This window comes from Sturnus vulgaris, chromosome 22 (genome assembly GCF_052056855.1).
Source record: "Sturnus vulgaris isolate bStuVul1 chromosome 22, bStuVul1.hap1, whole genome shotgun sequence".
NCBI lineage: Eukaryota > Metazoa > Chordata > Aves > Passeriformes > Sturnidae > Sturnus > Sturnus vulgaris.
Window position 1 is genome coordinate 5,326,423 of NC_142264.1, and position 27,994 is coordinate 5,354,416.

General features: G+C 50.9%; 1 protein-coding gene across 2 annotated transcripts; it reads right to left on the reverse strand.

Moving 5' to 3' along the window:
- Positions 1-1,251: 1,251 nt before the first annotated feature.
- On the reverse strand, positions 1,252-27,978 carry PTPA (protein phosphatase 2 phosphatase activator). 2 transcript variants are annotated; one of them, XM_014873208.2, is made up of 10 exons: positions 27,840-27,978; positions 25,725-25,825; positions 24,504-24,590; positions 19,457-19,582; positions 18,594-18,711; positions 17,017-17,116; positions 16,016-16,140; positions 15,438-15,538; positions 10,881-10,988; positions 1,252-5,874 (listed from the first exon to the last, which is right to left on the reverse strand). In XM_014873208.2, exons 1-10 carry the CDS (start codon positions 27,862-27,864, stop codon positions 5,800-5,802), a joined length of 966 nt encoding a protein of 321 aa, XP_014728694.1. In that variant the 5' UTR covers positions 27,865-27,978; the 3' UTR covers positions 1,252-5,799. The 2 variants fall into 2 exon arrangements, with proteins under 2 accessions (XP_014728694.1, XP_088033629.1); XM_088177503.1 differs by having other exon boundaries at positions 27,896-27,919.
- Between the last annotated feature and the right edge of the window lie 16 nt (positions 27,979-27,994).

A 27,994-nucleotide genomic window follows, 5' to 3' on the forward strand; every position in this document is an offset into this window, starting at 1 on the left:
CAGATCCTGAATCCATCCCGACCACTGGCAGCTCTCTCATGTATATGAAATTTATGTTTGACTCTCTCCCGAGGGATTCATCTCCCATCTTTCCCCTTTAATTATAAAAATTAGTAGGTTTGAGGTATATTTGAGGGTTTTTCTTTTCCTGTGTTGACAAAGTGCAATACTTGATGACTCTAACCCCAAATTCTCTGTGACACAGATACCCTACCAATTATAAAATACTTCCAAGCTCGCTCCATAAACCCCTTTGCTGTTGCTATTAGTATGCATTAACATTTTATTGGTGTTACAGGATGAAACATCCAGTCTTGCAGCTCCAGTGGGCTTGGGGATTTCCAGCATCCTGCAATATGTATCCGTGCAGAGGAAATTAAAATGTGGATGGATCAGCAAGATACAGTCAAATCCTCTACAGTAATTTGGAGAAGACTAAACTCTGGTGCTAGTGGAGCATATTCCATGCTATCTAATAGAGAGTTGATGATCTCTGTAACAGCCTTTTTGTAAGTTTTATTCTCGCCTACAAGGGAATTTTTTCAAAGGGGATATGTAATACCTAAACTAATAATTTTAAAGGTATATGCTGTAAACATGGAAAAGTAAGGCTCTTTGCAGAGCAGTGACTTCCAGAGATCAGCAGGTACTTGATAAAAAAATATACTCTCACATCTACCTGGAATTTTTAACCACACCAGTCATTTCTCTATAGTTTTTATCATCATAGGACACATAAACTCTTTGGAATAGTGTCATGCTTTGCTCTTTTAGCCATAGAATAACACAGATATCCTTTAGCAGCATCAGCACTTGAACCTCAAAGTGCTGTGTCCACCCAACAGCTGTCAGAGTGTGGTGCTGGTGCCCACCATCACATACTTCACCATCTCAAAAAAACTCCATTTTCATATATAAAACTGGGAGGAATTCGTGTCCAAAAGGAAAATCTGGGTACCTTGACTTGTGTAGTGTAGTCTGCTTGGGTTTATCTCTCCCAGGTGCCTTAAAACACAAGAGAAGCAATAAAGAACTGATCCTCTGCTTCTCTCCCTCCTCCATGTATAGGGTCAGCAAAACCTTAATTTACTTTCTAAAAGGAAGGAAAATGTGCTCAGGAGGACTTAACCCCACACCTCGGTGCCTGTTGAGTCGGGGCCCTGCAGCATCACTCCTCCAGGACCCCCATTCTGGGGATTTTTCGTTTCCATGGGTGTGACCATACTGAGCATTAAGGAGCCCAAATCCTAATGCGGGATTTTCATGTTATTTATTATCTGTGTTACAGTTGCAACTGGGAACATGGGGAGGGACTCGTTCCAATTTTAGCGACAACTGCATTAATGCCCTGCACAGAGCCGGCCCATGTCGACATTCCCAAGCCCAGGCTTTTTATAGCAAGCAGAAGCAACCGCTCCACCCCCTGGAAGGCCTTTTCTAACCCCCAAAACCTGCTTACAGCCTTGTGCTCCTCAGAACAAACCCATCTCCAAGCTTATGATGCCCGTCACGGTCCAGCCCTCGCTGAATCTGATGTGGAGACAGCTCTTTTTCAATTTGGTTCATCCAAAGTTTGGCACAATTTTACAAGACCCTGTGTGTCCCCAGGATGTTCAAGGAGCTTCTCCAATGTCAATGGCAAGAGTGCTCATCCACCGAAGGGGAAGCAAAGTTAAAGGATGAAGACATCTCCTCTTGGCTATTAGAGCATGAAATGACCTCCAAAAGCCCTGTTAAATTCTACATCTGAGCCAGGAGAGCCCTTGTTGAAGCAGCAAGAAGATTCTTGTGAACTTCTCAACTGTACAAGGTTTCCACCAGCACTCTGGCAGCAGGAGAGTTCAGGTTACTTTAGCAGTTATCATTAACAACCAGATTCACATCCTCCAACCCATCTCTGCCTCCTTCCCTCTCTCAGGAAGCCAGTGCAGGGACACAGTGCAGAGTCCAGAGCTCTTGTGTGGTTCAGCAGCAGGTCCTTGGGGTACAATGTGCATCTTCATCTTGGCAAGTACCCGCTCAGATTTTGCAGGTCCTGCTGTTTTGGGTGGCTGCTTTGCTTATCCACTCGCAGGATCCCAGCACTGTACAGTGGAACTGAGCCACACACCAGGGATAAGTTAATACAGCAACAATGACATCAAGTAGTATTTTTTTATTCTGTTACTTCTATCTCCACATGAAGCCGCTTCACTCAACTCTTACTTCATCACTGGCTGCCATGAACAATCATTTATTAAATGAGGGCTGTGAAGGAAGAGACAGGGCAAGGCTGAGAGCGACCCACGAAACGCACCCTGTGCAAAGGCAACAGCTGTTCAACAGCAACATGAACTGGCCTACGTATGGCAACCCCAAAGATCCAGCTCTGAAAACTGCATTTTAGAAAAAATGGCTTAGTCAGTGGGCTGAGGGGAAAGACGGCCAGAAACCCACGCTACATCTGCTTCCCCTTCACTGCCCGTCATGTTCACCAAGGGACACATTCAAGACAAATTCAAGTGCCTTCAAAGACAACATTTGTGATCCAAGATGACATTTCTGCTCACCCTCCACCCCTCCACGCTGCTGCTGCTTTTAGCAACATGCTCACACAGTTGGCCTGTGTTGATGGAGAAGATGTAACCCAGAGACAAGAAAAGGAGCATTTGCTAAGCACAGCTACACTACCTCCAACCACTGGTGAGAAGGTCCAGCTTTAATTTAATCCAGGTCTATTATAAGTCCAACAAAGCTGCTGAACTACACTGATGCTGGAAGTCCTGAGTCAGCTCCTACAGCAGGACAGGAAAAACATCTGAAGAAAAAGGTTCCAGTTCTCACCCTGCCTCAGAAACAAGGCTCAAACATCCTTTGGTTATGAGAGTCTCTGATCTTCAAGAGGTATTTGCTGGCCTGGGATCAGGCTTTGCACATCACCTACCTGCCAAATGCCAGATGGGATGGGGGGTGGACACAGCAAAAAAGTTAATAAATAAACCATACAATACAACACAGACACCTTGGAAGGACACAAAGACAGACCAGATGTACTTGATCATGCAGTTAAATAATGAATCAATTTTAGTGCAAGCACGAGGTCAACCACCGACATGGCAAGTGCATCCACAAGGCCTTTCCCTGCACCCAAGGCTCCAGCCATTGGCTTTGCTGGCTCTGCTCCCAAAGCAGGAGCAAACCCAGCCCGAGAGAGACCAACACAATCACCAGTGCAAAACACAGAAACTTTAATTCAACCTACAACACGGGGGGAGGTGGGAAGTGCTGCTTCGGACACGGAGCAGGAAGGAAGGTGCTGCCACGCGCGTGGGCAGAGGAGCTGAGCCCGTGGGAGATGTCACCGGGAGCAGAGGGAGGCAAAGCAAGTGGCTGCCACGTGATGGGGGCACATCCCAAGCGAGCTGATAAGACTCAAACGAGAATTAGCTGCTTGACATCCCAAAATCCCCAGCAGGACAGATGTGCACTCGGGCAAGCAACAAACACAGAGCTGTGCGTGAGCCTCCTCCCACCGCCTCCGCAGGTCCCAAGCCCGGGGACACGGTCCCAGGGAGCAATGCTGCAGCTGCAGGGGAAGGAAGCACCTCTCCACCCTTTTTTGGTGCTGTATTCCACATTCCTGGAGTCCCTCCCATGTATCAATGTCAAAATTTCCACCCATCCTTTTGCATGGAAGCCTCATTTCCACAAGACAACCTGGAGAGACGTTTTCCCAACCCTCGGGCAGATAAAGAAAACCAGAGGCTTTTGCCCAGCCATTGCTGGCCAGATGCTGCACAGTCATTTAAAGTATGGGGACACCTGCCAAAAGACACAGCAACGTGAGGGGACACAGGTGGAGACACCGTGAGTCTCTGCTCCAGGCACAGGCTGCTCCACTGAAGATGGACTCAAGTCCCAGCAAGCACACAGATCTCCAGCAACATTCCAGGAGTGGATCCATTCAGAAAGCCAAGAAAAAACACAACCCATTTAGGAGTAAAACAAGACTTAACCCCAGTCTTCCATTTTCATTTAAAATACAAGTTTATAGAGTTGTTTCAGGCAGGTCAAAAACTCCTTGTCCCCCACTCCCTGCCCAGGGCCAGAAGCAGACAGGACAGCAACAGTGCCAGAAAGCTCTGCTTCAGCTCTGTGGACATTTCAGCACCTCTTAACTTAGCCTCTTTTCTCACTCACCTTCCCCTGAGTGCCTGCAAGAACTTTTACAAGGGAGAGTGAGTAGGTCTGTTAAAAATAATGAAAAAATATGAAAGAAAAAAAAAAAGAAAAAAGTCACACCCAGGTTTCTGCCTCCCATCCCAGCAGTAGAGCAGTGCAGCAGCAAAAGCTGAGCAGCCTGGCTGGGGGCAGCCCCTTCATGGTCTGCAGAAATGCCAGAGAAAGGATTCCTGCTGCTCCTGACTCCCAGCAAACACCAGTCCAGACCTCTGTCCCTGCCACACCCAGCCTGGGAACCCCAAGAAGAAACATCCTCATTGCAGCTGCAAAGCTGTGCACCACCTTGGTCACAACCTGTGGACAGACAGCTCATCCCAAAAACAGCACCAGTCCTTTCTGCCCTCCAGAGATGCTGCTGGTGTGATCCAGACCACCTGCCTTCAACACACTGCTGCTGGTGGCACTGCACGTGTGCTCTCTCTACCTGAGGTCGAGCACAGTAACACCAGCAGGGAAGGACATAGGGAAAGAGTTTTCTCCAGGTACAACCTGCTGTCCTGGGCTATCTATGCTCTTTGTTTCCAGCGCGAGTATAGAAATACATGAGAAGCCACATGCTGCCCCCTCATGCTGCCTGTGCTCCAGGAATGTCCCCCTCAAAGAGCTGAGGATCGTGCTGCTTTGTGGGGAAATCCCTTTGCTATGGGGGTGTCACTACAGTTTATGACCAAGCAGGAGCAACCACAGTCACCTTGTGCCACTGAGGCCAGCCCAGCCCCAGGACAGCAAAGCACAGGGAGTGCAGAGGGCAGGTTGGACCCAGTTATGGATGTGTGTGAATGTGTCAGGGTTTGTGCCAGTTAAGAGGGTGCCTGAGCAGTGTCTTTGCATAGCTGTTCCCACAGAGCTGGGTCCCTCCAGGGACCTTGTCTCCAGCTCCAGAGCCAGCTCAGACTCCCACAGCCCAGAAGGTTCCCAGCATCACCCAAAAGAAGAGGTGGTAGTGGGAAGGGAAGGCCCAGGAAACTTTGCAGAAGAGGTGGAGGAAGGGCGCTTTCCTCACCCAGAAAAAGGGAGAGATGGCACCCTGGGCTTCCACAACCCACAGACACTCCCTACACCTCCCTCTTCCCGTTTCAAACCTCCGGTGCAGGCAGAGCTGGCTGATACAGACAGGCGCAGGCTCACACCTCGCCCAGCGCAGCGGTTTCCCAAAGCAAACAGCAACAGGAAACTCCAATGAAATTTAAAAGGGAAATTGCAGTTACCACTGCCCAACACACACACACACGTGCCTTCCTCCCCTCCACAGCCCTTTCTCTTGGGAAGCGAAGCAGGGGGCCTTTGCTGCAGGGCAGCCCCTGCCCAAACCCATCCCCATTCCCGGCAGTCGCGCGGGTGCGGCACGGCAGAGCAGCGCGGCCCCGGCTCGGCCGCTGCGACACATCCCCAGGGCGAGGACGTGCAGGAGGAGCTGCTCCAGGTCCCATCTCCCGTGCCAGGCCGGAGAGTGCTTTGGATGTGTGGTTGGCGATGAGGATGTGCAGGAATGGATGGGCTGGGTGGTGAGGAGGGGTGAGGGGAGGAGGAAGAGCGCTGTGCTGTGCCTCCGCTGCCTCAGCTCCTCCTGCGGTCTCCTTAAGATGTCACAGGCTGGATGGGGAGCAGGCTGCCGAACTTAAAGTGTTGGATCACAGGAAACTTCTCCAGGCACTGCAGGAGAGGAGATAAAGAGAGGTGAATTCAGGGGACATTTCCACCTCATACACACAGCCCGAGCCACATCCTGCCTGCAGGGTCAGGAGGCAACAAGTTCGGGGCCACTCAGCTCAGACAAAGGCAGAGGATCAGCCCCATGTTTCCCCCCGCCCCGCCACATTCCAATCAGACTTCCCAGGCCAGTAGCACTTCATAACCCCATCCCGTTCCCTTCAGCCAGAGTCTTTTTCTTACTGAAATTCAGTATGGGGAGGCCTGGAGCATGACCAAAAGCAGCATGTCTATGTCAGCAGCTTTCCCCCTCACCACTCTCCTTGCTCGAGCTGATGTCTTTGAAGAGCTTCACCCTACAAACACTGAGAACTGCAGAATCCCCCGGGGCAGAGAGACTCTCCCTCCCCAGGCCAGTGCCCACGCTCTGAGGCACCATTCTACAGCTGCAAGGCACTGCCCAAACTGCATTCCAGACTCTCAGGTCTTTGATGGACAAGCACCAGCGATTTTGCAGCCATAGTTTAAGATATGATCCTACTTCTGACAACCCCTCACCCCTGAAATTCCCACCTCCCACTGAAGAGTAATGGATGACAGGTCAGTCACATAGATCCAGTACAAAGCAGATTAGCTCAGAGCTACTTCCTGCAACTACAACCAGGCTCTCCATTAGGGTGAGCAGGGCTGCAAGGGCACAGCCCCTTCCACTCACCAGCCCAATGGCAGGAAGGTCATGGACTGTGGTCAATAACCACGTCAGAGTTTGCCAGCACTTGCCGGGCAGAGCCATTCGGAGCTCTGGGTTTTGAGTCACTGCAGACTCAGACTGCCCAAATGTCATGGAGGTCACACAGCAGGCTCAACTCCATCACACAGAGCTCAGCAGTGCATGTTCACCAGCCATGATGTGGTTACAATTCCTCATAGAAAGGAGTCTTGTGCTCTCCATGGGGGCCAAACTGGACTTGCTGCAGCAGGGGAGATTCTGGGGCTGGGGAGGAAGCTGTGTGCTGCAGACAGCTCTCACCCCAAGGCAGGACTTGGGCACAGGCACCCTGCCCTCGTGCTGTCATCATGGGCAAGCAGGAGGATTTGTGCTCAGAAGCCCAGGCCCCCAGTAATCCCTTTGGAGCCAGAGGTCAGGCAACTGGTTCCAAGCACAAGCACACTGGAGCCAAACAAGTTTGGAGGTGATCAAAGTACAGCATGGCTGTATCCACTCCTGGGGAATAACAGCCAGACAGAAAACAACAAATCTCAATGGCAAGGCACCACGGAGAAGTAAGCCCTGCAAGCATCAGGGCACATCACCTTCAAAGCTTCCTAATGCTCAGAGCTGCTGCTGTCTCTCCACACAACCACTTAGACAAAGTCTCAGAGGAAGCAGGGCTTGGTAACATGGACATCAGGGGAGAGAAGAAAGAAATGAACACTGGAGATGCTGACAGCTAGAAATGTCAGCCCAATTAGCTGCAAGAAGTCCCATGGAAGACCAGACTGGTTTGGGCCCAGATGGAGAGACTTTACCACCAGTGGGAAGAAGGGGTATCCATTCCATGTACCACATCACCAGCTCAAGAGGAGACAAGCAGAGAAACTTCTCCTCTATCCAGAAGGACTAGCACAAGTTTACTGGATTATCAGATGTACCAAGCAACATAGCCTCCCTTGCATCAGCTGTGGATGAAACTGTACCCAACACCAGCTCAACTTCAGGCTTATTTCTTCTTGCCACCATCTTGATCATCTTGAAGGTCTGCTTGGGACTCAACTGGGGAGTAGATTCATGCACCAAGTCCAACCTTTATAGATGGAACTGGGACTAGATTAGTTACAATGGAAAGTATTTCCTGACTGACTGTGGAGAAGGAAAGGTCAGGAGACTCAAAAGCAGGCTCAGGGGAAAAACATCAAGGCTGCTGCTTTAACCACACTCTATTCTGTCGACTTCTTCACTTGCCTTTGATGGAGAAAATAAGAAAAGCCCGTGGACTTTCAAGCGAACACATCTTCACCCATTATATTATAAATAGACACATTTGGGATTTCATAAACACACAGAGTTGAAGACACAATGTCTTCAGTCTACTGCTCACCCACCCTGGAGTGCCTGGATCCAGACCACAGCTCCTGGACACACAAACACACCCGAGCTTTCTGTTGGCTGTTCAAAGTCATCCCATAGAGGAGACAGAGAAGAGATGAAGACTTTGGAGTGCTTTTTACATGAACCAGGTCTGGGGGCTGCCCCACTCCCACCAAGTGGGATTTCTCCTGGTCTGTTTCCAGCAAGTGACCCCGTCCTCTGCTGCCTCCACTCAGTCTCAGTCCTGGTCAGAGGTGTCCGACACCCAGCACTTCTCAGGCACCCCAGGTGTGTTACAGAGCTGGAGCCTCCAGCTGAGTGTCTGATTTCACCTGATCTAATTGCAATGGGTGATCAAAGGGGCAGGGAGAAGGGAAAATAAATAAAACCTGAAATCTCACTTTGCCAGTTAGACAAAGCCACCACAACCCCAAACCTTCCCTCTCTTTGTCATCACACGCCCCAGGCTCTGCCACAAAAGCTGCTGCCTTGAGCTGGACAAAGACCCATGTCAGCACTTGAGGGGTGCTCCTGACTTCTCTTCTGCTAATGCTGGCAGTGGCTAACTGCAGAAAGACTGCACTGGTGAACGCTACACAGAGAGCAGAAATATGCTGGGAGCCAGCAGAAAAGAGACAAGATCTCCAGCAGTGACTTTGTGCCTGGCCTGAGATACCCAGATGGATTCAAAGGATGAAGGTTAAGTGACTCCTAACCTTGTGTCATTCCCAGAAAATCAGTTTAAGAGATCCTCTAGTTGCAAATGTTGGTGTAACCTGCAGGGCCAGGCACACCATAACTGAAAGCTCTGCCCAGCCATGCTGCCATGTCCACATCCACACCCTTGTGGATCATCTTCCAAGCCAGGCAGGAACTGGCTGAGCCAGCATCAGGGTAGAAAACTCCCCAGAACAGATTATGTCTAAAGAGATAATATATCTATTGATATTGGTATTGATATAAGAGCCCTGAGGACCCCTGAGCAGGAGTGCCCCCTCTCCTCTGCCTATCCAGGTGAACACAGCTCCCATGCCATGGCAAGAGAGGACAACATTGTACAAGGATCATGTTTTAGTCCTTTAAGACATACAAATATTATTTGAGGAAAAAAAATTTAAAGCTCTTTGGTTGACTCAATGTTTTTTACACTTTAGCCTAGATTAGTATCTAAACCCTTCCTAGCAGTTTTTTCATTCTCCCCTTGACACAGCTACATTTCAGATATTTCTAGAAACCTACCAGTACTGGATCCAGCATTTTCACACAGAAAGTCACCTGCTACTCAAAACAGACGAAGGCCTTCAGAAAAGACCATGTCTTGGGTGGACATAGAAGAGCCAAAGAATCCCCCAGTCTCTAGAAAATCCCTGAGCTGTGCTCTCTCAAGCCAGGGGACAGGTAGATCTGCTAGCACATGGTGGCCCTAAGACATCAGTCAATGTCTGCATTGCACTGTGGGCTCATCACTGCCAAGCTCCTCCAGCCATGGGCATGTGGGGTGGGGCACCAGGCAGGAGCACTTGAACATCCTGGGGAATGTGGGATGCCAGGGGAGCCCCCAGCCTGTGAAGGAACTGATCCAAAGAAAACAAAGGACCACAGCAGGGCTGTTGAGGCAGCAGCAGACCACACTGAAGCCCTAGGTTTTAGGAGACTCATGTTTCACTTTAAAGGCACTCACAGTGCCGTGGTCTTCCCTTCAGACCCCTCAGCTCCCACATCTTAGCCTCCAGCTCAGAGTTTTCCAGCAGGCAGTGTCTCCAGCCCCTGTGACAGAGCTGCAGCCCAGGGACAGCCCCCTCTCCAAGGAGCAGCCTGGGGCACCCCTCCCAGGAGCAGCCAGGCGAGAGGGTCGGCCCCCAGCCCCACTTCTCCTCTTTGGACGCTGGGAGGAAAACTGAGCTGGGGGCGGAAGGAGCCAGCGGGCCTGGGAGTGACACCTCACAGATTAGAGAGGTATGTGGCCTGGAACCTAAACACAGGATGTGCAGTGCAGAGGAAGGGCTGGGGGAGGGAGCGGCCGTTCGGCACAGTTAACCCCTTTGTGCGCTGGGCCTGAGCACAGCTGCCCGCAGAGCTGTGTGCCCCAGCAACAGGAGCTTGTCCCAGCTCCCAACAGGAGCATGGCTCACACCAGCAGCACTGCAGGGTGCGTGGGATTAACTCTTTCAGACACCACCGGCCCCCACTCCCCCAGTGCCAGCAGGGATTTGCACCATCCCTGCTCCTCCAGTGCTTTAGTGCAGCCATTGTGTCCTGCAGAGCCAACACCGTTCCCTCCGGAGGCCCAGATGTGGAAGTTCCTGTCCTGCTTCCTCAAGCTCAGGGTTAGCTTGAGCAGGAAGGAAGATAAGGGAGAGCCAAAACTGCCCAGTTCTCCAGGTCAGGGTTCACCAGGAAAGCCTGGGGCAATGGCAGCAGAGCTGGTGGACGGAGGGTGGCCAAACCAGAGAGGTGGCTGTGGTCTCGCTGGGCTGGCACATGGCATGGATGGGGCGTTTAGAAAGGGTAAATCAGTAGGAAGCATTCAGCCTGCTCTGGGGCTCTTGAAACATGAGATGGTAATTTAAAATAAGTCTCCTCTAGCTGGTAAAATAGTGATGGACCAGAAAGACAAACAGGTCAAGACATTTTCCCTAATTTGGAGATCTGCACTTGCACTATGGTAAGACAAGACATGGCAAAAGTCATGTTTGCAAAGAACGGCCACTTTGGGATTGATTTTGGGGCAAACGTGAGGTGGGAGCTTCCTTCAAGCCAGAAGCACCTGAATGGCCAAGGGCTCCCAAGCCACAGTCAGCAAGGAGTAACAAATGGCTGTGATGGGGTGTCCACACCTGGAGCAGCACAAGCTTCCCATGGTGCTGTGGAAGAGAGCAGGTGTGCGGCTGAGCAGCCTCCCCCTGCCCACAGCACTCACCTCGGCCTTGTACATGCGGATGAGGCCCTGGTTGACCTTGGACCAGGAGGGCACGGCACTGATGTTCCAGAGCTGGTTGGAGTGCTCGGCAAAGGGGCCTGTCTTCATCTGAAAGAGACCCAAGCACAGGGCTGAGGGAGCTGGGCCAGCCAGGAAGCTCGTGCACCAGCAGTGACTCATGCTCACACTCTCTCCAAGCAAACATTCCCACCAAGCCCAGTGACCCACGCACCAGCCACCTCACTGCGTCTTCCCTCCCTCCCTCTGTGCTCCCTCCCGCTGTGGCCACATCACATGAAGCCGTGGCAATCCAGCTCCCCTCCTCCCCTGATAAAATTAAGCCTTTTCCTGCCACGCTTTCCTAATCAGACCTCCCTCTACACACCTCCCTTTTAATGACTGTATTAAAAAAGCCCCACATTAAGTCCTGTTCTCCCCCCCAGTAGAGCTTGGCTCAACGCTGTTCCTATTCTACCCAGAAACCTCCCAGTGCAGCACTGCTGGGCTTTCCAAGAAAATGACTCATTCCCCATTCAGATCAACAACAAGCAGCAGCGACAACCGGCGCTGCCTTCCCTGAATACAGAGGGCAGTGCAGGTTGGCAGCAGCTCTGTGTCCACAGCCCACTCCACACCTGCCTCTAGCTGAGGAGGGCTCTAGGGGAAGCAGGAGCAGAGGGGACATGCTCTCCAAACTGGCTCCAGAGCTGCGAGCTGCTGGCTTGCAGCAAATGCTTTAATTTTTTTTTCTTTTTTTTTTTACACTCCACTGTTTCTCCTCCCAGGGCGAGGGGTTTGGAGGAGGGAGAGCAGGAGGGAAGCTGAAATCAGGGGCAGTTGCATGTAGATTCCCTGGGTAGTTGCCTCTCCTTCTCCTCCATGAACAAAAACAGACCCTCAGGGAGAAAAAGAAATACAACACAGCCACTCTGACTGAGCGAAGTTCCCATGACATCAGAAACCACAAGGCCGAAGCTCACGCTAAAGAGGAGCGTGGGGAGACAGGAATCTCTTGGACTCTCATTCCCGACCTGGGGCTCGAACAACTAACCCCTTCCCTCTGTGCACACACAGGCCTGGAGAGGGTGGGAAAAGCGCCTCCAAAACAACCTCTCTGCTCACTAAAAAAGCAATCAGTGTGCTTTGGGAAAATGCTGCTGCCTTTCTGCAATGCCTGTGTGACACCAGCCTGCAGGAAAGAAAGAAAGAAAGAGAGGGAGAGGGTGGGAGGACCCAAAACCCCCACTGTTCGGAGGGTGATGTGTTTCAAACCCCCTGGCCTTGGGGCTGGAGCAGCAGGGGAAGGGGGTCTGTAGCTCTGCTCGGTGCCGGCAGAGCACGGGTGCATCTGCACTTCCCCTCAGAGGCTCCTGTGAGCTGGGGGATGACAGATGAGCCTCTCCCTGTCCCCTCCACCACACGCTTCCCTCGTGGGTATGAGATGAAACGTGCACACACACAAAGCACGGCGCTCCAGCAGCGCCGGCGCGTTACCCAGCACCGGGGTTTGGCACTGATGGGCACCCAAAGCAGCGGCTGCCAGGGAGCTCCGCGCCAGGCGGCTCCATCAGAGCCTCCCCTCCCCACTCCAGGGGTTTGGCCAAACCTTCCCCCGGTGTCACCGCCCTTCACAGGGGCACAGCTGGCATCAGCCACCACCACCGAGCTCTTCTCCCCTTCCCCAGCCAGAGCGCCAAGGAGGCAGGCACAGCTGCCCGGTCCCACGCTCATGCCTGTGGCCCTCCTCACCCAGGACGCCCAGTGAGGGATGACTTGGCTACGGTTTCAAGCTGGGGTGGGAAAAATAAGAGGGATGAGAAGGGGAACAAAAAAAAAAATTTAAAAATCATCTCCTTCCAGCCACAAAGGGCAAAGAGGGAGAGCTGGGGGGGAGAGCGAGAAGCGGCGAGCGCGCTGCAGTCCCGCAGTGACCCCAGGGGAACGGAGTGAGTCAGAGCAGCCATATTGAGCAGGAAATTACTCACAGACGTGGCGTTCCTGCCTCTCGGTTCCCAAGAGAATCGGCCTTTTGTAAATGGTTCCTCTGTCAGTGCAGGGGGGAGGGGGACGGCTGAGGCCGTGCTTTCCTGTCAACTCCTTCCCTTCCAGCAGAAACCCGAGCCCTCCCTTCCCAAATTTAGAAGCCAGATTGAAGCTGAAATTCCTGCTGCCTGCCCTGAGCTCTCAGAGGAGCATCTGGGCAAGTGCACTGATCCCCCACAACAGCTGGGGTGTGCCCAGCTCCCCTCTTCTGCACACACACAGGCAGCCCTGCATCACTGTCCTCCACAGCCCCTGCGGGGCAGGCACGACAGGGATGCTCCCAAACCCTTCTCATCCTCACACCCTCAGGTACCACACACATCCCTTTGGCAGTAGCAGGGGAACAGCTCAAGTCCCAGCCAGCTCTACAAACCTCACCCTGTTCCAGAACCACGTGTTCAGGTCCAAACCCACCCTGAAGATTTCCCAACATCAGATCAGCTCATGCAAGATTCAGTGCCGTGCCTGGGTGCTCCTCTAAAGAGGATGCTGTGGTGGGCTCACCCTGGACATCATCTTGCTGCTGCTTTAAAAGCCTGAGGCTTAAATACATGCCTGGCAAAGACCACAACAGCTTATATTCATATTCTTGAAACATCACCTGGGGGCTGAGAACAGGATCTGCTCAAGAAAATATTCTCTCAACTGACAGAAAGCAACCTTCCTCAGTTGTAGTCTGAAACAAAACCTGCTCTCATGTCAGCAAGATGTACCAGACCCACTGTGGGAACTGTTGTGGTGTTTGTTACATGTTTAACACCTTTAAAGGAGAGCTGCTTCCAGACCAAAAGATCAGAAGAAAATAATACCGTTCATTTATTAAAGTCTTTAATCCCTTCTATCTTTTTTCCTGCTATTTTGTTTTGTTGTTAATTTTGGAGAGAAAGCGTTTGGAGGGCACTGAGGCTGCCTCGCCCCCCCTAGTGGCAGTCACGGCCTTCCTGAGTGCTTGGGAGGGAAAAACCTCAAGTTTTAAAAGGAAAATCCTTATAAAAATGAAGCAGTATCCACATGGAGATGCATTGAATATACCATGCATTTGGTAATGCAGGTTGCTGCTGTCCCTTTCAGCTCACGGCAGGAGGGCCAAGAGGGCTCCTTGCCACCAGGTGGCACTGGGGAACTCGGAAGAAACACGGAATTCCATGATTCACAACAAATGTGCAGAAAAGGAACTCAAATCACTTATTTGAAAAACCTACTAAAAAGCTGACTTTCTGCAGGAGGAAGCAGAGTCACCTGAAGCAGTAGGATGGTGCTGGGTATTTTAAACTTCACCTGTCAACTGGGCACTGCAGAATCTTCTACACACATTTCAAGAGATGTATGTTTTTTAACAGGTCAGTGCACTGTCTGGATATTACAGAGGCCTAAACTAAAATAAATCTTTGACCATCTTGGCTCCTGATTTCCTGTCCTCATCTTGATCTCTTCCACCAGCACCTCTTTATTACCCATGCTATGATTTATCTTGGCATTAAGGGTTAAACCCTGTGAGGTGCTGAGTACCAACAAACCCTACCAGATTTAGCAGGACTTGACACAGCACCTCCTGGGGTTTGGGCCAAAGGCTCCTATGAAGATTTCCCAGATGAAAGGCTAAGTTCAATAGTCTGTAACCTCCCTTCTCATCTAATCACTAAATTAGAGAGGCGAGGAAGGGGGAAAGTGAACAGAACAAAAGGGAAGAACTGCACTCTGTCCTTCAAAATTAATCCCATCAACTTCCTCTTGCCAGAGACAAGAAATCCCTCACCACAACAGAGTGGGTAGTTCTTGCTCTCCCTGTCCAGACTGTGCAGTGAAGGAACTGGGAGAAACACAGCCAAATCCTCCACTGATGCTGTGGGCAGCAAGCCACGAGCTCCCTCACTGAGAAACAGCCCATGGCTGCCAACAAGCTGAGGATCACCCATCCCTCTCCAAAGGGTCCTGCAGTGCCTGAGCAGAAACAGTCCTGACAGCACTGCCAGCTGGGGGAATGTCAGCACCGCCTCTGCCCTAGGTCAGCTGCAAATAAGGTGCAGTTAATGGGCAACTCCTTCAGTAAAATCTGGAGGAGACAGCAGCAGAGAGCTGTGGGAGCCTGCCCTAAGCAAGGGGAGGCCCAGGGCTGCCAGGCAGCACCTAAGGGCTGGAGGGAAGGGAGGTTGTTTTGGCAAGCCCAGTCATTTCACAGCTCCTACTTCATCTTCCTAGTGTGTCTACAGGAACCAGTCTTTTCCACCCAAGCTGCCAGTGACTGATCCAAGTGATGATCCAAAGTTATTTGTTTGCACTTGTTACAGCTCCCTTCAACTACAATCCAGAGCCCATCCAGCTTAATTACACTTTCTTCTCAACTTCCCTGTCTCAGCTCATTCAAGGAGAACACTTCAACCATGCAACAATGGTTCATCTGCACAGCTCCACGAGAGTAAACAAACAGGCAAAGGAGGAAGAGAAAACCACTGCCAGAGCCAAGTATCTAATGTCAAGAGAACGTTCCTGTGGGACAAACCTTCCATTCCTCACCTCTGTAATGAAGAGGATGCACTCCAGGAACATGAAGTCCTTATGGTTTTCATTTACCACCTTCTCATCAACAAAGTGCCGAGGCTCCAGACTTGGATGGTCTAAAAAAAGAGACAACAGGAAGTAACCTGTATGGCAATCCCCTCCTGAGACCAAGTTCAACCAGGTGGTGTGCTGCCCCTAACCCAGAAGCATAACCCTCCCATCAGAGCTCTTTAAAAAGTAGCACAGAGTTGCTCCCTTCTATCTCATCTCCCACTCCAGTGCAGGGACAAAACTCCCCAGAGCAGAAATTGCATTCTTTAGCACCAGAACCAAGACTCTCCTTTTAAAAAGCTTCATTGCAGTCATTGCAATAAAGACAGAAGTACTATACAAGGAAACCTTCCATCTCCCAATGAGCTTTATTTGGAAAGCTGAGGTAAAAAAAAAAAATCCAAATCCCAAACTCTCCTGCTGTATTATATACTAATTTGACACATTTGAATTTAAAAGTCAGCCCCAAGTCCCATCATCTTTACAACCTAGACAAATGGGGCAGAAGGCAACTCAGGACACAAGAAGATTTTTGTTAGTACCTATCAGCTGGGAACTGCCCCATATGAAAGGCAGGAATTGGAAGTCATCCAAGCCCCACACGCCCTGGCTGCCAGCAGGTTCCATCCTGTAGGTTTTCTGCAGTTTTCGCATCACTTCCAGGTACCTGAGACCAAAGAGAACAGGGAGGGTTAAGGCAAGGCCTTCTCCTGTCTTTGACTTTTGTGGAGACAAGAACAACCAGAAAGGACACAATTTATCACCTGTGTGCAGGACCCCACATACAGCACAGTTTACAGAATACATATTCAGCTCCCTTGCCATAGAAAACAGCCTGATGGTACCTAACACAAAATGCACAGAGAAACCCAGTGGCAGGGATTTCCCTGCCAGGCAGGGGTTTGTTTTATCTGCAATGTCTTATGATCATGCAGATCTTTCCTCATCCCTACTGTTATTTGAAAACACTGACACTTCACATCCCTTCACCAGCTTCCAAAAGAGCACAGAGCTTTCTACCTTACAGCAATCACTACTTCCACTTTTCAGGTGGAAAATTAAAGCTGGAAGTACTATTGAAGGAAATTGTTTCCATGCCACCAAACAGTGATACAGCTGGGATTAGATCACTGGATTCCAAACACCCATTCCACCAGTTTCATCACTATCAACTCTACCTCCTGGGCTGGAAACACATCTAGAGGAGCAGTGGAAGCTTGCCAGTCGCATAGATTTTTTTTTTTTATGCCTGAAGAGATGTTAGATCCTCTGATCAGATATTCCTGTCTATCACAAAGCACAGAGCCTCACCCACAGAGCTCAGTAACTTGTGCTCCACTAAAGTCACTTTCCAGAAGGATACTCTGCCTCTGAAGACAAGGGGCCATCATCTCTTCTTCAGATAGTTATAACTGGTCAGAGTACTGTCCACTAAAAAGTACATCTGCTCCTAATTTTGTCTAAAATTGTCTTCAGCTTTCCCATTCTACCCTTCCCCCCAAACAGCCCAATGCTTCCAGCCCTTCTCCTCCCATTACCTCACCTGTTAAACACTTTGAAGACAATGGCCATCTGGTCATCCACTCTGAGCACACCGATTTTGCAGAGGCAGCAGAGAAAGGCTGCAAATGCAGCTTCATGCCCTGGAGTTAAAAGACATGAAGAGACATGACACAGGTGTTTCTAGCCCCCAGGAAAACCTTTCTGTGGACACCACAATTGCTCTTCAAAAATCACAGCAGTCACAGTCCCCTCTCAACCCTGTTGTCACTGTTAATGCCATGAGCTGACAATATTTCATCCCCTGCAGCACCAACCCAAATTATACCTTCCAGACATTCATAAGGTGATCGTTAACTTAGAAAAAAGAAGTTCTTAAGGAAAAATAGCTCCAACTGGGCATGCTGGGAGCAAGGCAGGGACTTTCCCAAGAGCTTGGCACAGCAAGGGAAGTGGAGTACTGCAGAGTCATCTGCTTGGAGGATGCAAGACAACCTCACATCTGCAAGCAAACAGATTTCCTCCTGCTACAAAAATATCTCCATGCTGGAAGGATGCAGATCCCATGACACTGCCAGGAACAGTCTGTCCCAGAAGGTACTGGGATCTCAGGCTAAGCCTCTGCTTGGCTAAGCCTAAGCTTGGCCCTCCAGCTAACAGCAAGGAAAAGAAGCAACCAGCAAACCCAGAAACGTCTTTTAGTGTGAAGGAGCATGGAAGAAGGGAGAGTGCAAAAGCAGCAGCTCCACACTATGGGCAGGTGCAGCTCCCAGTGTAGGAACAAAATGCACCCCTCATCTGGACACTATGAGCTGGGACATGGGCCCCTGGCTTGGGACACACGGGATGGGAGGAGAGGTTTAATTTCCTTCTCTGAGCTGACCAAACCCCATCCAGTCTTTCCAAGGACAACATCTCCCCCTGGTGCCAGTGAGCCGCAGACAGCACTGCATAGCCTCCAATCCTTCAGCCTTTACCCACGGCCTCCTCTTCCTCTCCCTGCCCAAGTCCAAAGTCACTTTTCCTTGCACTCACAGCATCCTGCTCTCCTGCCTTTTGGTGAGGACACAGCTATCCTCCAGAGAGAAGCAAAGCATGCAGACAATTCTGTATTTAGCTCTCACTGAAACCTGTGTGGTTACTTCACCTGCAATTCAGCATCTCCTCAGGTGCTACCTTCAGATTTCGAAGTCCCTCTGTAAGCAGTGATTCCCTTCTAGAGACCACCAGACCGTTATGATGTCCCTCTAGGGGACACCTCCCACTGAACATGAACATGGTTCTCAGTCTAGTCCCAATTCAAGCCAGTGTACTTTATCCCTTTAAACTGCCTGCTACTGGACTGCTGCATGCAGTGAAGCAGGTCCTACAGCTCATCCCAGAACAGCTTGGTTCCCATTTCCTTGGGTGAGATGTGAAAGGGTGTCACAGCTCTAGCACAGCTCCCACCCCCCATTCTCAGTCACAGCCCACACAGGGCAGAGGGGTGAGGGGGCCCTAAAAGGAAGGTGTTAATTTCAAGCTGGCCCTAAAAATAGTAGCAATGATGTATTTAAATAAATACAGCAGCCCACTCCAAAGGGTCCCTTCCAGCCTTGGCCAGTGTGCAAGCCCAGGTACCTGTGCCATAGTCAATGCGGGTGGAGTTCCCCACGGATTCCTTCAGGTACACAGCCACTTCGGGGGCAGCATCAGCCAAATGCTTGGGAATCACTGCTGACACCAACTTTTCTGCCTCCTGAAAAACACGAAAGACTCGCCTGGGTGAGCACAGATCTGTCACAGATCCTAGGGACAAGGCACCCTATGTTCAGATGCTGTCACAGTGTGAAGGCTGCAATGGTGCTCTGCAATGCCTGGAGGCAGCATGAGAGAGGAGCAAATTCTCCTGCTGGAGAAGCCATCTCCAGAGATGGAACAAGTCAGGGAGAGCTTGTCCTGAGACCTATTCAGGACACACATATCCTGTAGGACAGAAAGCCTCATCACCCAAGTACATTGAACCAGTTACCCACTGAGCCATCTCCAGGACAAAAGCATCACTAGAGCAGCAGAGCAGCTGCAAGGCCATTGCTGCTGGGACTGGGCCTGTGCCACTTCCACAGCTTGGTGCAGGGCAAGTGCTCTGAGCTGAAGGAACTCAATCAGTTTTCCCCAATCTTTCTCTCATTTTGTGACACAGTGGGCAGTTACAAAGCAAAGGAAATCCTCGGGCTTGGACAGCCCTTGTGACTCATCCAGAACTTGGAGACCCAGCCAAGAGTATTTACATGGCCCATATGCTCTCACAAGAGGAAAAGATAGCACCCAGTCAGGAGTAAGTGATGCATATCAAGAGGTGGATCCTTCAAGGCTTATCTGAGCAATTCCTCTGTGAGCTGCTTGGCTGCCACACAGTGATAGAACCATTCTCCCAGCCCTGCTGGGCACACTGCCCTTCTGTGGGAGCTGCAGGTAACACTGCACAGCACAGACATGCTCACCTGGTCTAGTTTGGCATACCAGGTCCTGAAGGCTTTGTTCCCAAAGCGAGAAGGTTGATCCACTGGCGGGGTTTCGTCGATCCATCTGTCGAGGGTGTTCAGCAGAGCCACCAGCTTTTCGATGGGCTACAGAGAGCAAGAGGGTGAGGGGGTCACAGTGACATAAAACAGAGCAGTCCCTCAGTCTCTGACATCTCTCCTCTTGATGGGAGTCATTAAAGCCCACACCATTCTTCCCAAGAGAGGCAGGTGGAAAGGGGCTGTGCCAATCCTCCTCAAAATGCAGAGAGGACAGAAAAAACATTCTTCCCTGCAGGAAAGCAGTCCAGTACAAAGCCCAGCCTGAGGCAGACTCCCCAGTTGCCCACACAGTCTTTCATAAGCACCGTGCTCCAAAATCTCCTGGAGGAGAGCTACAGCAAGCTCCCAGCTGTAGAACAGTCCTCACAGGACTGAGAGGCAGGGAAGTGCTCCACAATACAGGGACCTCCAACACATAAGTCAGGCTCAACATCTTAAGGGTCCTGCATTTCCCATAGGATAAAGAATAGCACGTGTACAGTGCTATGCATCCTCACCAGTGGCTGATGATGTGATTTAAAGACCCTTCTCAAGGCTCTAATAATTGTCCTGAAGTGTCTCTTAGGAGACAGGATTAGCAGTTGATGCTGTTAAACCACGACATATTTGTACAGCAAGGGAACCTTCTCAGTATGATTCCTGTTACTTCAAACTCCTAGCAGCCAGACCACCAGGCAGCTCCAGCCCAGGGACACCCACTGCACGTGGCAAAATACAACCTATCCAGGGGAAGGGGGAGCCTGGTTAGCCCACCAGTTCTCTCATCAGAGCAGGAATGAGAAGCTCTCAGCTCTCAGAGAAATGTCTCAATCCAAACACAAAGCTGATGAGAAGACAGCAACAACAACAAGACCACAGCCATGTTTCTCACACCCAGTGCTGGAAGTGAGGGATCTATGTAGGATGTGTGAGAATGGCCATGAAGGAAAAGAGGTGCAGCAGGTGACATAGCACAATGTCTCCAGCTGTGCTGTCAGACCAGAGCTGGCCAATGCACACTGTCTCCTTGCCTGGCACAAATGGCTGGAGAACAGCTACACTCCCCATACCAAGAAGCAACACCACAGGAAGCACTTTTAACAGCTCCAGACAGTTTCAGGAGGCTCTGCTGATAACTGGTCAAGCCTCTCAGAGGCTCTGGGATTCTCCCTGCCTAACTCTAAGCAGCTGGAGAGCCATCAGCTGCCACAGCAGCTGGCCAGGCCCCGGGCAATGTAGGCTCCTCTGTCTCGAGAGGGGATTCCTCCTTCAAGGGGACAAAGAGGACAGCAGAAGCAGCGGCTGGTTTGACTTTGCTGGAGGCATCGACCGTGTGAAGCTGGCTGGTCTCCTGGGTTGTGGTTCAATTCTTCACACTGCTGTCGGGAGGACAAGGAAACAGCACAGCCCAGCAAGTTTCCAGCCCTTGAAGTGCCACTCGAAGGGGGTGGGCAGAGCCAGGCATGGCAAGCTGTGCTGCCACTGAACCAGCTGCAGGTTGCTCCTGGGAGGAAGGGTCTCTTGGCAGACACAGTCTCCCACACACAGTGACTCCTGACATGCCACCCCAAGGACATGGTGGGATCAGCCAGTGGGAACAAGCAGGGCAGGGATCCTCCCACCCCAGGACCTCGACATTTGGCCACTGAGCCAGACCAGAGACTGGGACAAGACCTGAGCACACAGAGAACACAAAAAAAGGGACAGGACAGCCTAAAGCTCTGGGTGGCCCTGGAGGCACTAACAGGCCAGTGCCCCAGATAGATGTGCACCAAAGCAGCACAGCCCATTCTGCTTCAGCTCCCTGCTCCCAAAACACTGTAAGAATCAAACGCATTCCCATTGCACTGGGCCCACATTTGGACTCAGCCCTACTCCTTCCTGGCTATTGCATTCCCCTCCAATTAAGCAACAGCATCCCCAGCACTGGGTTGCATTAAATAATTAAATCGTGCTGGTGATTTATCCGCCGGCACCAGCAGCTCATTATGAACAGCCACCGTATTTCAAACCCTCTCCACGAGCACTCAGTGCTGCCTGGATAAACGGCTGGCATGGACCAGCTCCTTCCCTGGGGAGCAGAGAGTCCAACCTCCCCTTCCCCACTCGCTGGCTTTAAAGGGATTAAAAGCCCAGCCCCACTGAACACAGGAGAGCAGGACCCAGCTGCCGGCTCAGCCACATCAATAAATAATTAAAGAGCTGCGGCTCATTTTGGGCTCAAGGCCCTTTGAAAAGGGGGTAACTAAAAGAAGCAGCTTCCCATTGTCCAGCAGAGGAAGCCTGTACATCTAGGGCTGACCCCTGTGGGGGAGAAAGGAGCTTATGAGAACATAGTCATCAGCACCACTGCAGCCTGTTTTGCCTGGCTGGGTTTTTAAGCTCTATTTTTGCTTTACCTTTCCAGTGATCAAAGCAAGGGCAGCCTCCCCCCTGCTCTCCTTGCTCTTCTCGTTGTGCTGATTTTGCATCTCCTTGACCCTGAGTCTGCCACCGGTCCCAAAGGCAAACCACAGGGCTTCCTACGGAGCACAGACCTGTCAGCAGCTCTCAAGAGCAGGGGCCAGGCAGACAGAGGTGCTGAGGAGGCATCACGGCAGCCAAAGCTGCCCATGGCGACCAACTCTCCCCCTCCGGGCTTCTCAGGCCCTGTCAGAACGGGGAGCTGCTAAATCAGAGCATTTGCTGCTTCCCCCACTTCCTTCCTGGAAGCAGAGCAAGCCATAAGACTGACCAGTTTCCCCCAGTGCATTGGGCTGTTTGAAGGGAAGGTCTGCTCCTTGCATGGCAAAAATTAACCTCATCCTCCTCATTGCACTGCTCCTCTGATGCAAGTCACTGCTCCAGGCTGCAGCCCCAGCAAGTGGATGATGGATCCCCACGTGGAAAGCACTCCCTCCAGGAGGAGAAGGCAGGTCACAGCCTATCACTCACACAACCTTGTGCCAGACACCGGGTCTGTGCCAGAGTCTGCTATCAGTGCCTGTCAGATGCCTGCAGCAAACCCTGGACAGCTCCACACAACGTGTCAGTAGGAACAGAGAAGGCTCAGCAAGTCTCCAAGGGGACTCAGCTCCCACAAGATCCAGCAGAAAGGTTGGTATCGACACACACTCTCTGGAAACCACTAAGCTGCCTCTTTCAAAGCAGAGCAGACCATACTTCCATTTTTTATTCCATGGCAAAGCAATAGTGGTAAGTCATAGAGAGGATATGCATTCAGCAGAAAGGATTTCAGGAGGTCATTTGCCAAAGGAAGGTGTCCCTGGCATTTGATCAGGGAGGAAGATGGGATGGCAAAAAAGCACATTGGTAGCAGGTACAGCAAAAGAGAAGAAAGCTGAGCAGAGATGCAAGAAGAGGCCACGAGGGGCTGAGCCTTTAAAAGCACAGATAAGCAGTTTGATCTACAAAGGAGCCTGTGTGAACAAGCAACCTCATCAACAAGACAACCCTGGGGAGGCTCCACCTGTGCCTCAAGTCACAGGCTTCTGCTCTCCTCAGTGTGCAGGGAATGAGATTTGCTCCCTGCCACTTTCCAAGCAGCTGGGACTGTGTCTCTTGTTTGTTACTTGGACTGAGACCACGGATGGAAAGCATTCACTCCAAGAGGGCTCTTCCGCAGACACAGCCCTGGTACAGCTTTTCCTGACAGCTCAAAGGGCTTGTTGAAGAGGGTTGGGCTTTTTCCCCCCCTCTTTGTTTTGTTCATTTTTAATGCTTTGTTTCCCTAGAAGTGCTCTGTGAATGGTTGGGAACAAGCGAGATCATGACAAAGACAAAACTCAAAGGTGAAATGCAAACAGCAGAAAGCAAGAGCAGCATTTGACAGCAGTTTCTACTGAATTGAAGGAACAAAAGGGGGGCACAAAGCCTGTTAGGGAGAGACTCATTATCCCGATCCCCTCCATGAACTACAGGGGAGTTTCTCATTCACACACTGGCTCCTAGAAGGGAAAGCTGGACTCAACACAGTACTTCAAACATGAAGACTAGATTAAACACCATCATCAGCTGCCTTCCCACACCAGAATGAATCTATAAACACAGGGCCCAGTCTACGGCCTAGATCTTTATACATCACTCTCAGTTTTCTTGTACAGCCATGATCAGTAAAAATGTATCCAAGAATCTCCTCATTGCAGCACAGACCAAGGGAGGGGGATTCAATGTGTAAAAAGGACTCAAAGCAGGTGCTCTGTGGATTGGTAGCACCCAGAGAGCCCTCAGGGCAGCAGTGACACCACTGAGGGTGTCTACCCTTTCCCTCTGGCTCCACTATGCCCTGAGAAGGTGAACAGCCATTAAAATTGGCTATGGCAGCAAACAGGGACAAGTGACAGCCACTTTCATGGAAGGGGAGAACCAGGTGCTTTCTGCTTAACACCTTGGAAGGGGCGACCTTGCCCTAAAGGTTAAACCTCCCAGCCCAGCTGAATCCTCCCAGCCCAGCTCAGCATCCCTGTGAGCTCTGCAGGCCCTGTGACTTTTAGCACGACCCTGGGCAAGGCAGGTGCAGAGCTTGCTACAACTTAGCTACAGCCTGGGGTGAGGAGATCGGTGCAACGAACAACGACAGGGAGAGAAGTGGTTTGCCAGATTTTCCTACAGAAAAACCACTTGGGGAACAGGAATGGTACAGACAGGAATGGTACAGATATCCCAGGCTTTTGCCTGCAACCAGGAGGGAATATCATATCTTCAAAGCATCACTGGTTCCCCACCAGCTTCTGCCCACTTGCTCAATTTCCCATCCACCAAGCACACCCAGAGTCTCTGCATCCTGAGGGGAGGATGGCACCCTGGTATTTGCATCCTCAACCACAGCCCAACCACATTCATTCTCCCTTGGCTCCCAGATATGCTACCAATTCATTCCTCAGCCAGAAAATACTCACTGTAGAGCCAAAAAAAAAAAAAAGAAAAAGAAAATAAGGCGAAAAAAAGCAGGAAAGAAGTAACAAGGGGATCCAAACTCTTCTCCTACCTCTGAAACTTTGTATTCACAGGTCAGCTTCTTGCCCCTGACGCCTTCATTCAGAGTGAGGATGAAGCCCATGTAGTCTGCATATGCCTGCAAACACATGGAGCAGAGGTTTAGGGAGAGCCTAGGGTCTGTCTGAGCACAAAACACCCCAAGGGAACCTTTCACAACACTGCTTCCTTGGAGACACCCAGGGGTGCAGGGCTTGCTGTGAAATTACTGCTCTTTTTGGCAGCCCCAGCAGCAGAAGGCAGGTGGAGATTGCATCGCTGCAAAAATTACAGAAAGGAGAATCCTAAAAATGCTCACACTGACCCCAAGATCATTCTTTCAGCTTCTAGCAGGTCACATTTTAACTCCTTACCTCTGCAGAGTCTCAGCTGTCCAGCCATCCCGCTCTGCACTGCTTCTTCCAAACCTGTGCTGTTACCTCCCCGTTCCCCCTTGGACTCTTCCCCTGTGCTCACGATAGGGAAGTGGGAGACAGCCCAGGCTCCTCACTCCTCCTCTCTTGAAATTTGCTGCTTTGAAAGCATCATCTCCAGTGCAACTCCACTGCACACTGCCACTTCTCCCCCTCTGCATCGAAATCCTGACCAGGAGCAAGTTCTTAAACCCAGGAGACTTAAATTGGAAGCTGCACCCAGAGGTTAGCTTGACATCTGGCTATAACCCCAGCTTCTCTCAAGACATCTCATGTCAGTCATCAAGCAGGAATTTGCTCCTAAGACGTGGGACAAGTCTGGGCCAACACCCCAATTCCTCAAGGGCAGAGAGGAGAGAACCTGCTTGTTCCACCAGCTCCACACAGGCTGTAAACAAAAATTATCCAAGAAATTGAAGGGCTCAGCTCGAGAGTTCTTTCCAGAACAGCATAGTGGGAAGGAACCAACCCAGGCTGGTACTATCAGGGCCAGGCAGCAGAACCATGCTTAAGATGAGCTCAAACAGGGCTGGGTAAATCCAGTTTGGTTCTAAGGTATGGGCCAGATAGGATGAAAGTGATCAGCTTCTCACCCAGTGTGCTGGGAGGGAGCAGCAATCATTACTGCCAAGTAATTTTCCTACAAACAAGCAGCAACTCTTCTGCTTTAAAACACAAATTCAATTATTTCCCATTCTCTGCCTAAACCTTCTTTACTTCCTGGCTGGTCTCAGACCAGACTTGGCTGCCACCAAAAGATCAGCAGCATTTCCCAGTCTCCCCTGTCCCCAGAGCCATACCTGAGATCGCTTCCACTTGGCCATGTCGGAAACCACATTGATCTCCTTTTTGGGGACCATGAAGCATTGCTGGACAGGAGGAGCCACCTCCTCAGAGGTGCCTGGGAGATGCAAAAAAAAAAAAAAGGTAAAACAGAGGTACTGGAGAAGGAGAAATCCTCTATTTTTCTGTCTTAAAAATAAGCTTTATTTCTCAGGAGATACAAAGCACACAAATCCATCCCAGCTGGGCTGTAATGTCACCAAGCCCTCCTCACCAACCTCCTCCTAAGGACACTGCAGGCCTTCAGACAGAAGCACTGTTTCTGTTTTCATCTAAAGATGCATTTCCCATTCACACACAGACAGACCAGTGCAGGAGATAATAAAGGCAACATCCAGCCAGCTTAATTATTTCTGTCTAGTGCAGCCAAGTCTCAGGTCATGCTGAAGCACTGGCTCTCCTACAAACCAACTCTGCCTTGTTTTAAAGAGTTAAGCCCTACCTGCATAGACAAGCTGGAGCAGTGCAATAAATGCAGCCCAGAGCCACAGCTCTGGTCAGGGCAGCACCAGAATTTGGGGGATGACAGGACACAGCCTCTTTCCAGGTGGAAGCTGTGAAGATTGTTTAATTTCAAAGCAATGCAACATTTCATGCAAATGTGAGTTGCTAATGAATTAGAGGAACTGTTTTCCTCAGCATCTAAACCCAGGGCCCAACCTGCAGAACCAGAAAGTTCCAGGAGGTTTAAAGTAATTTGCATTATGTTCCTGTAACTGCAACTTTTAATAGCAAGAGGCAGTGCAGAGAGCAGTCAAGGAACCTGGGCACTAATGTCAATTTATAAATTCTGCCAGAAATAAATAATAAACTCAGTTCACCTTTTTAATCCCAGAAAATCTGCAGGCACTTATGCAGTACCAGCTGCCCTGACACACTCCAGCAACTGCAGTCAACCCAGCCAGTTCAGACACTGTCTCTCTATAAAATACCACCAAACTCCAACTCCTTAAAATATCATCAGCTGCATTTAAATAGAAAACAGCATCCAGAAGCATCAGCAGCCTTTTCCACAGTGCTCTCTAGCATGCAGATAAGATTAAAAGGTATCCAAAGTCCCACAAACCACACAGAGTCTGCTGTAGATTTGTCATACAACCTTTGACAGTCATTTGACTTCTCTGCCTTTCACATTCCCCATGCACAGAATAAATTCAGCCTCATCTCCTGCACTGAATGTTGCAATATTCAGTTCATTCCTGCAGAAGTTACAGCAAAACTTCCAGGTACGAGGATAAGATTAACAACATGTGATGAATTTAAATTAAAGACACGTGTGCCTCTCTTCTGAAAATTCAGCACACAACTCAGACCAACTGGCACCACGCCAACGGAGCTGTGCTTTTAAGAGTTTGTAACATGAAAACAATAAAAAACTCCTGAGCAGTGATGTGAAAAGGCAAACACTGATGTGTCCATCAGCACAGGTGACACATAAATCCCAGGGCAGTATCCTGATCTGGGTGTTTGCCATTAACAGAACTCCTTTCATCTCTTTGCATTTGTTTCTCAGCTATCACTGTTTCTGACCCACACTTTGTGTAATTCCTCTTGGTGAGGAGACCGGGAATACTCAAGGAAGGGAACAGTGAGGGCTGCAGGGGTTACGGTATTCTGGGATGAATACATGGGAACCCAAGCCTGCTGGTTTGATGGAGACGGGAGCGCAGTGGGTCAGCTTTACTTTCAGGCTTGTGTCACGGTGTGAGGACGGGGACTCAAAGGCCACCCGGCTCAGCACGGGAACCAGTCACAAAACCGGGCTGGGGCTCACAGGGATCCCCGATCCAGAGGCTCATTCCCGACCACCCAACTTCGCCCTGGGGTGGTGCCAAGCCTCGGGGTTCCCAGCTCCTTCATACCCTCAGAAAATCCCCCCTCCCTTCCCCTCCCCGGGCCGGGCGCTGCTGCTGCTGCCACCGCCTCCCGCAATCCAGGCCTGGCGCTCTCGGCCCAGCACCCCAGAGCGCAGGGCCCTGTACCGGCGCTCCCCAGCCCCGAGCACGCCTCTGAGAGGCCCAGAGCGCAGCCCCCAGCCCGGTGGTTCCCAGAGCCCCACGGCCGCCCCTCACCTGCCCGCCGCTCGCTCTCTGCCATCTTCCCGCAGCCCGGCCCGGCCGCCTCTCACCTCCCACCTCCGCGCACGCCGAAGCCGCCGGCGGCCATCTTTGAGCAGGGCACGCCGCCCGGCGCTGTCGTTCCTGGGGCTGTCACACGGCGGAACGGC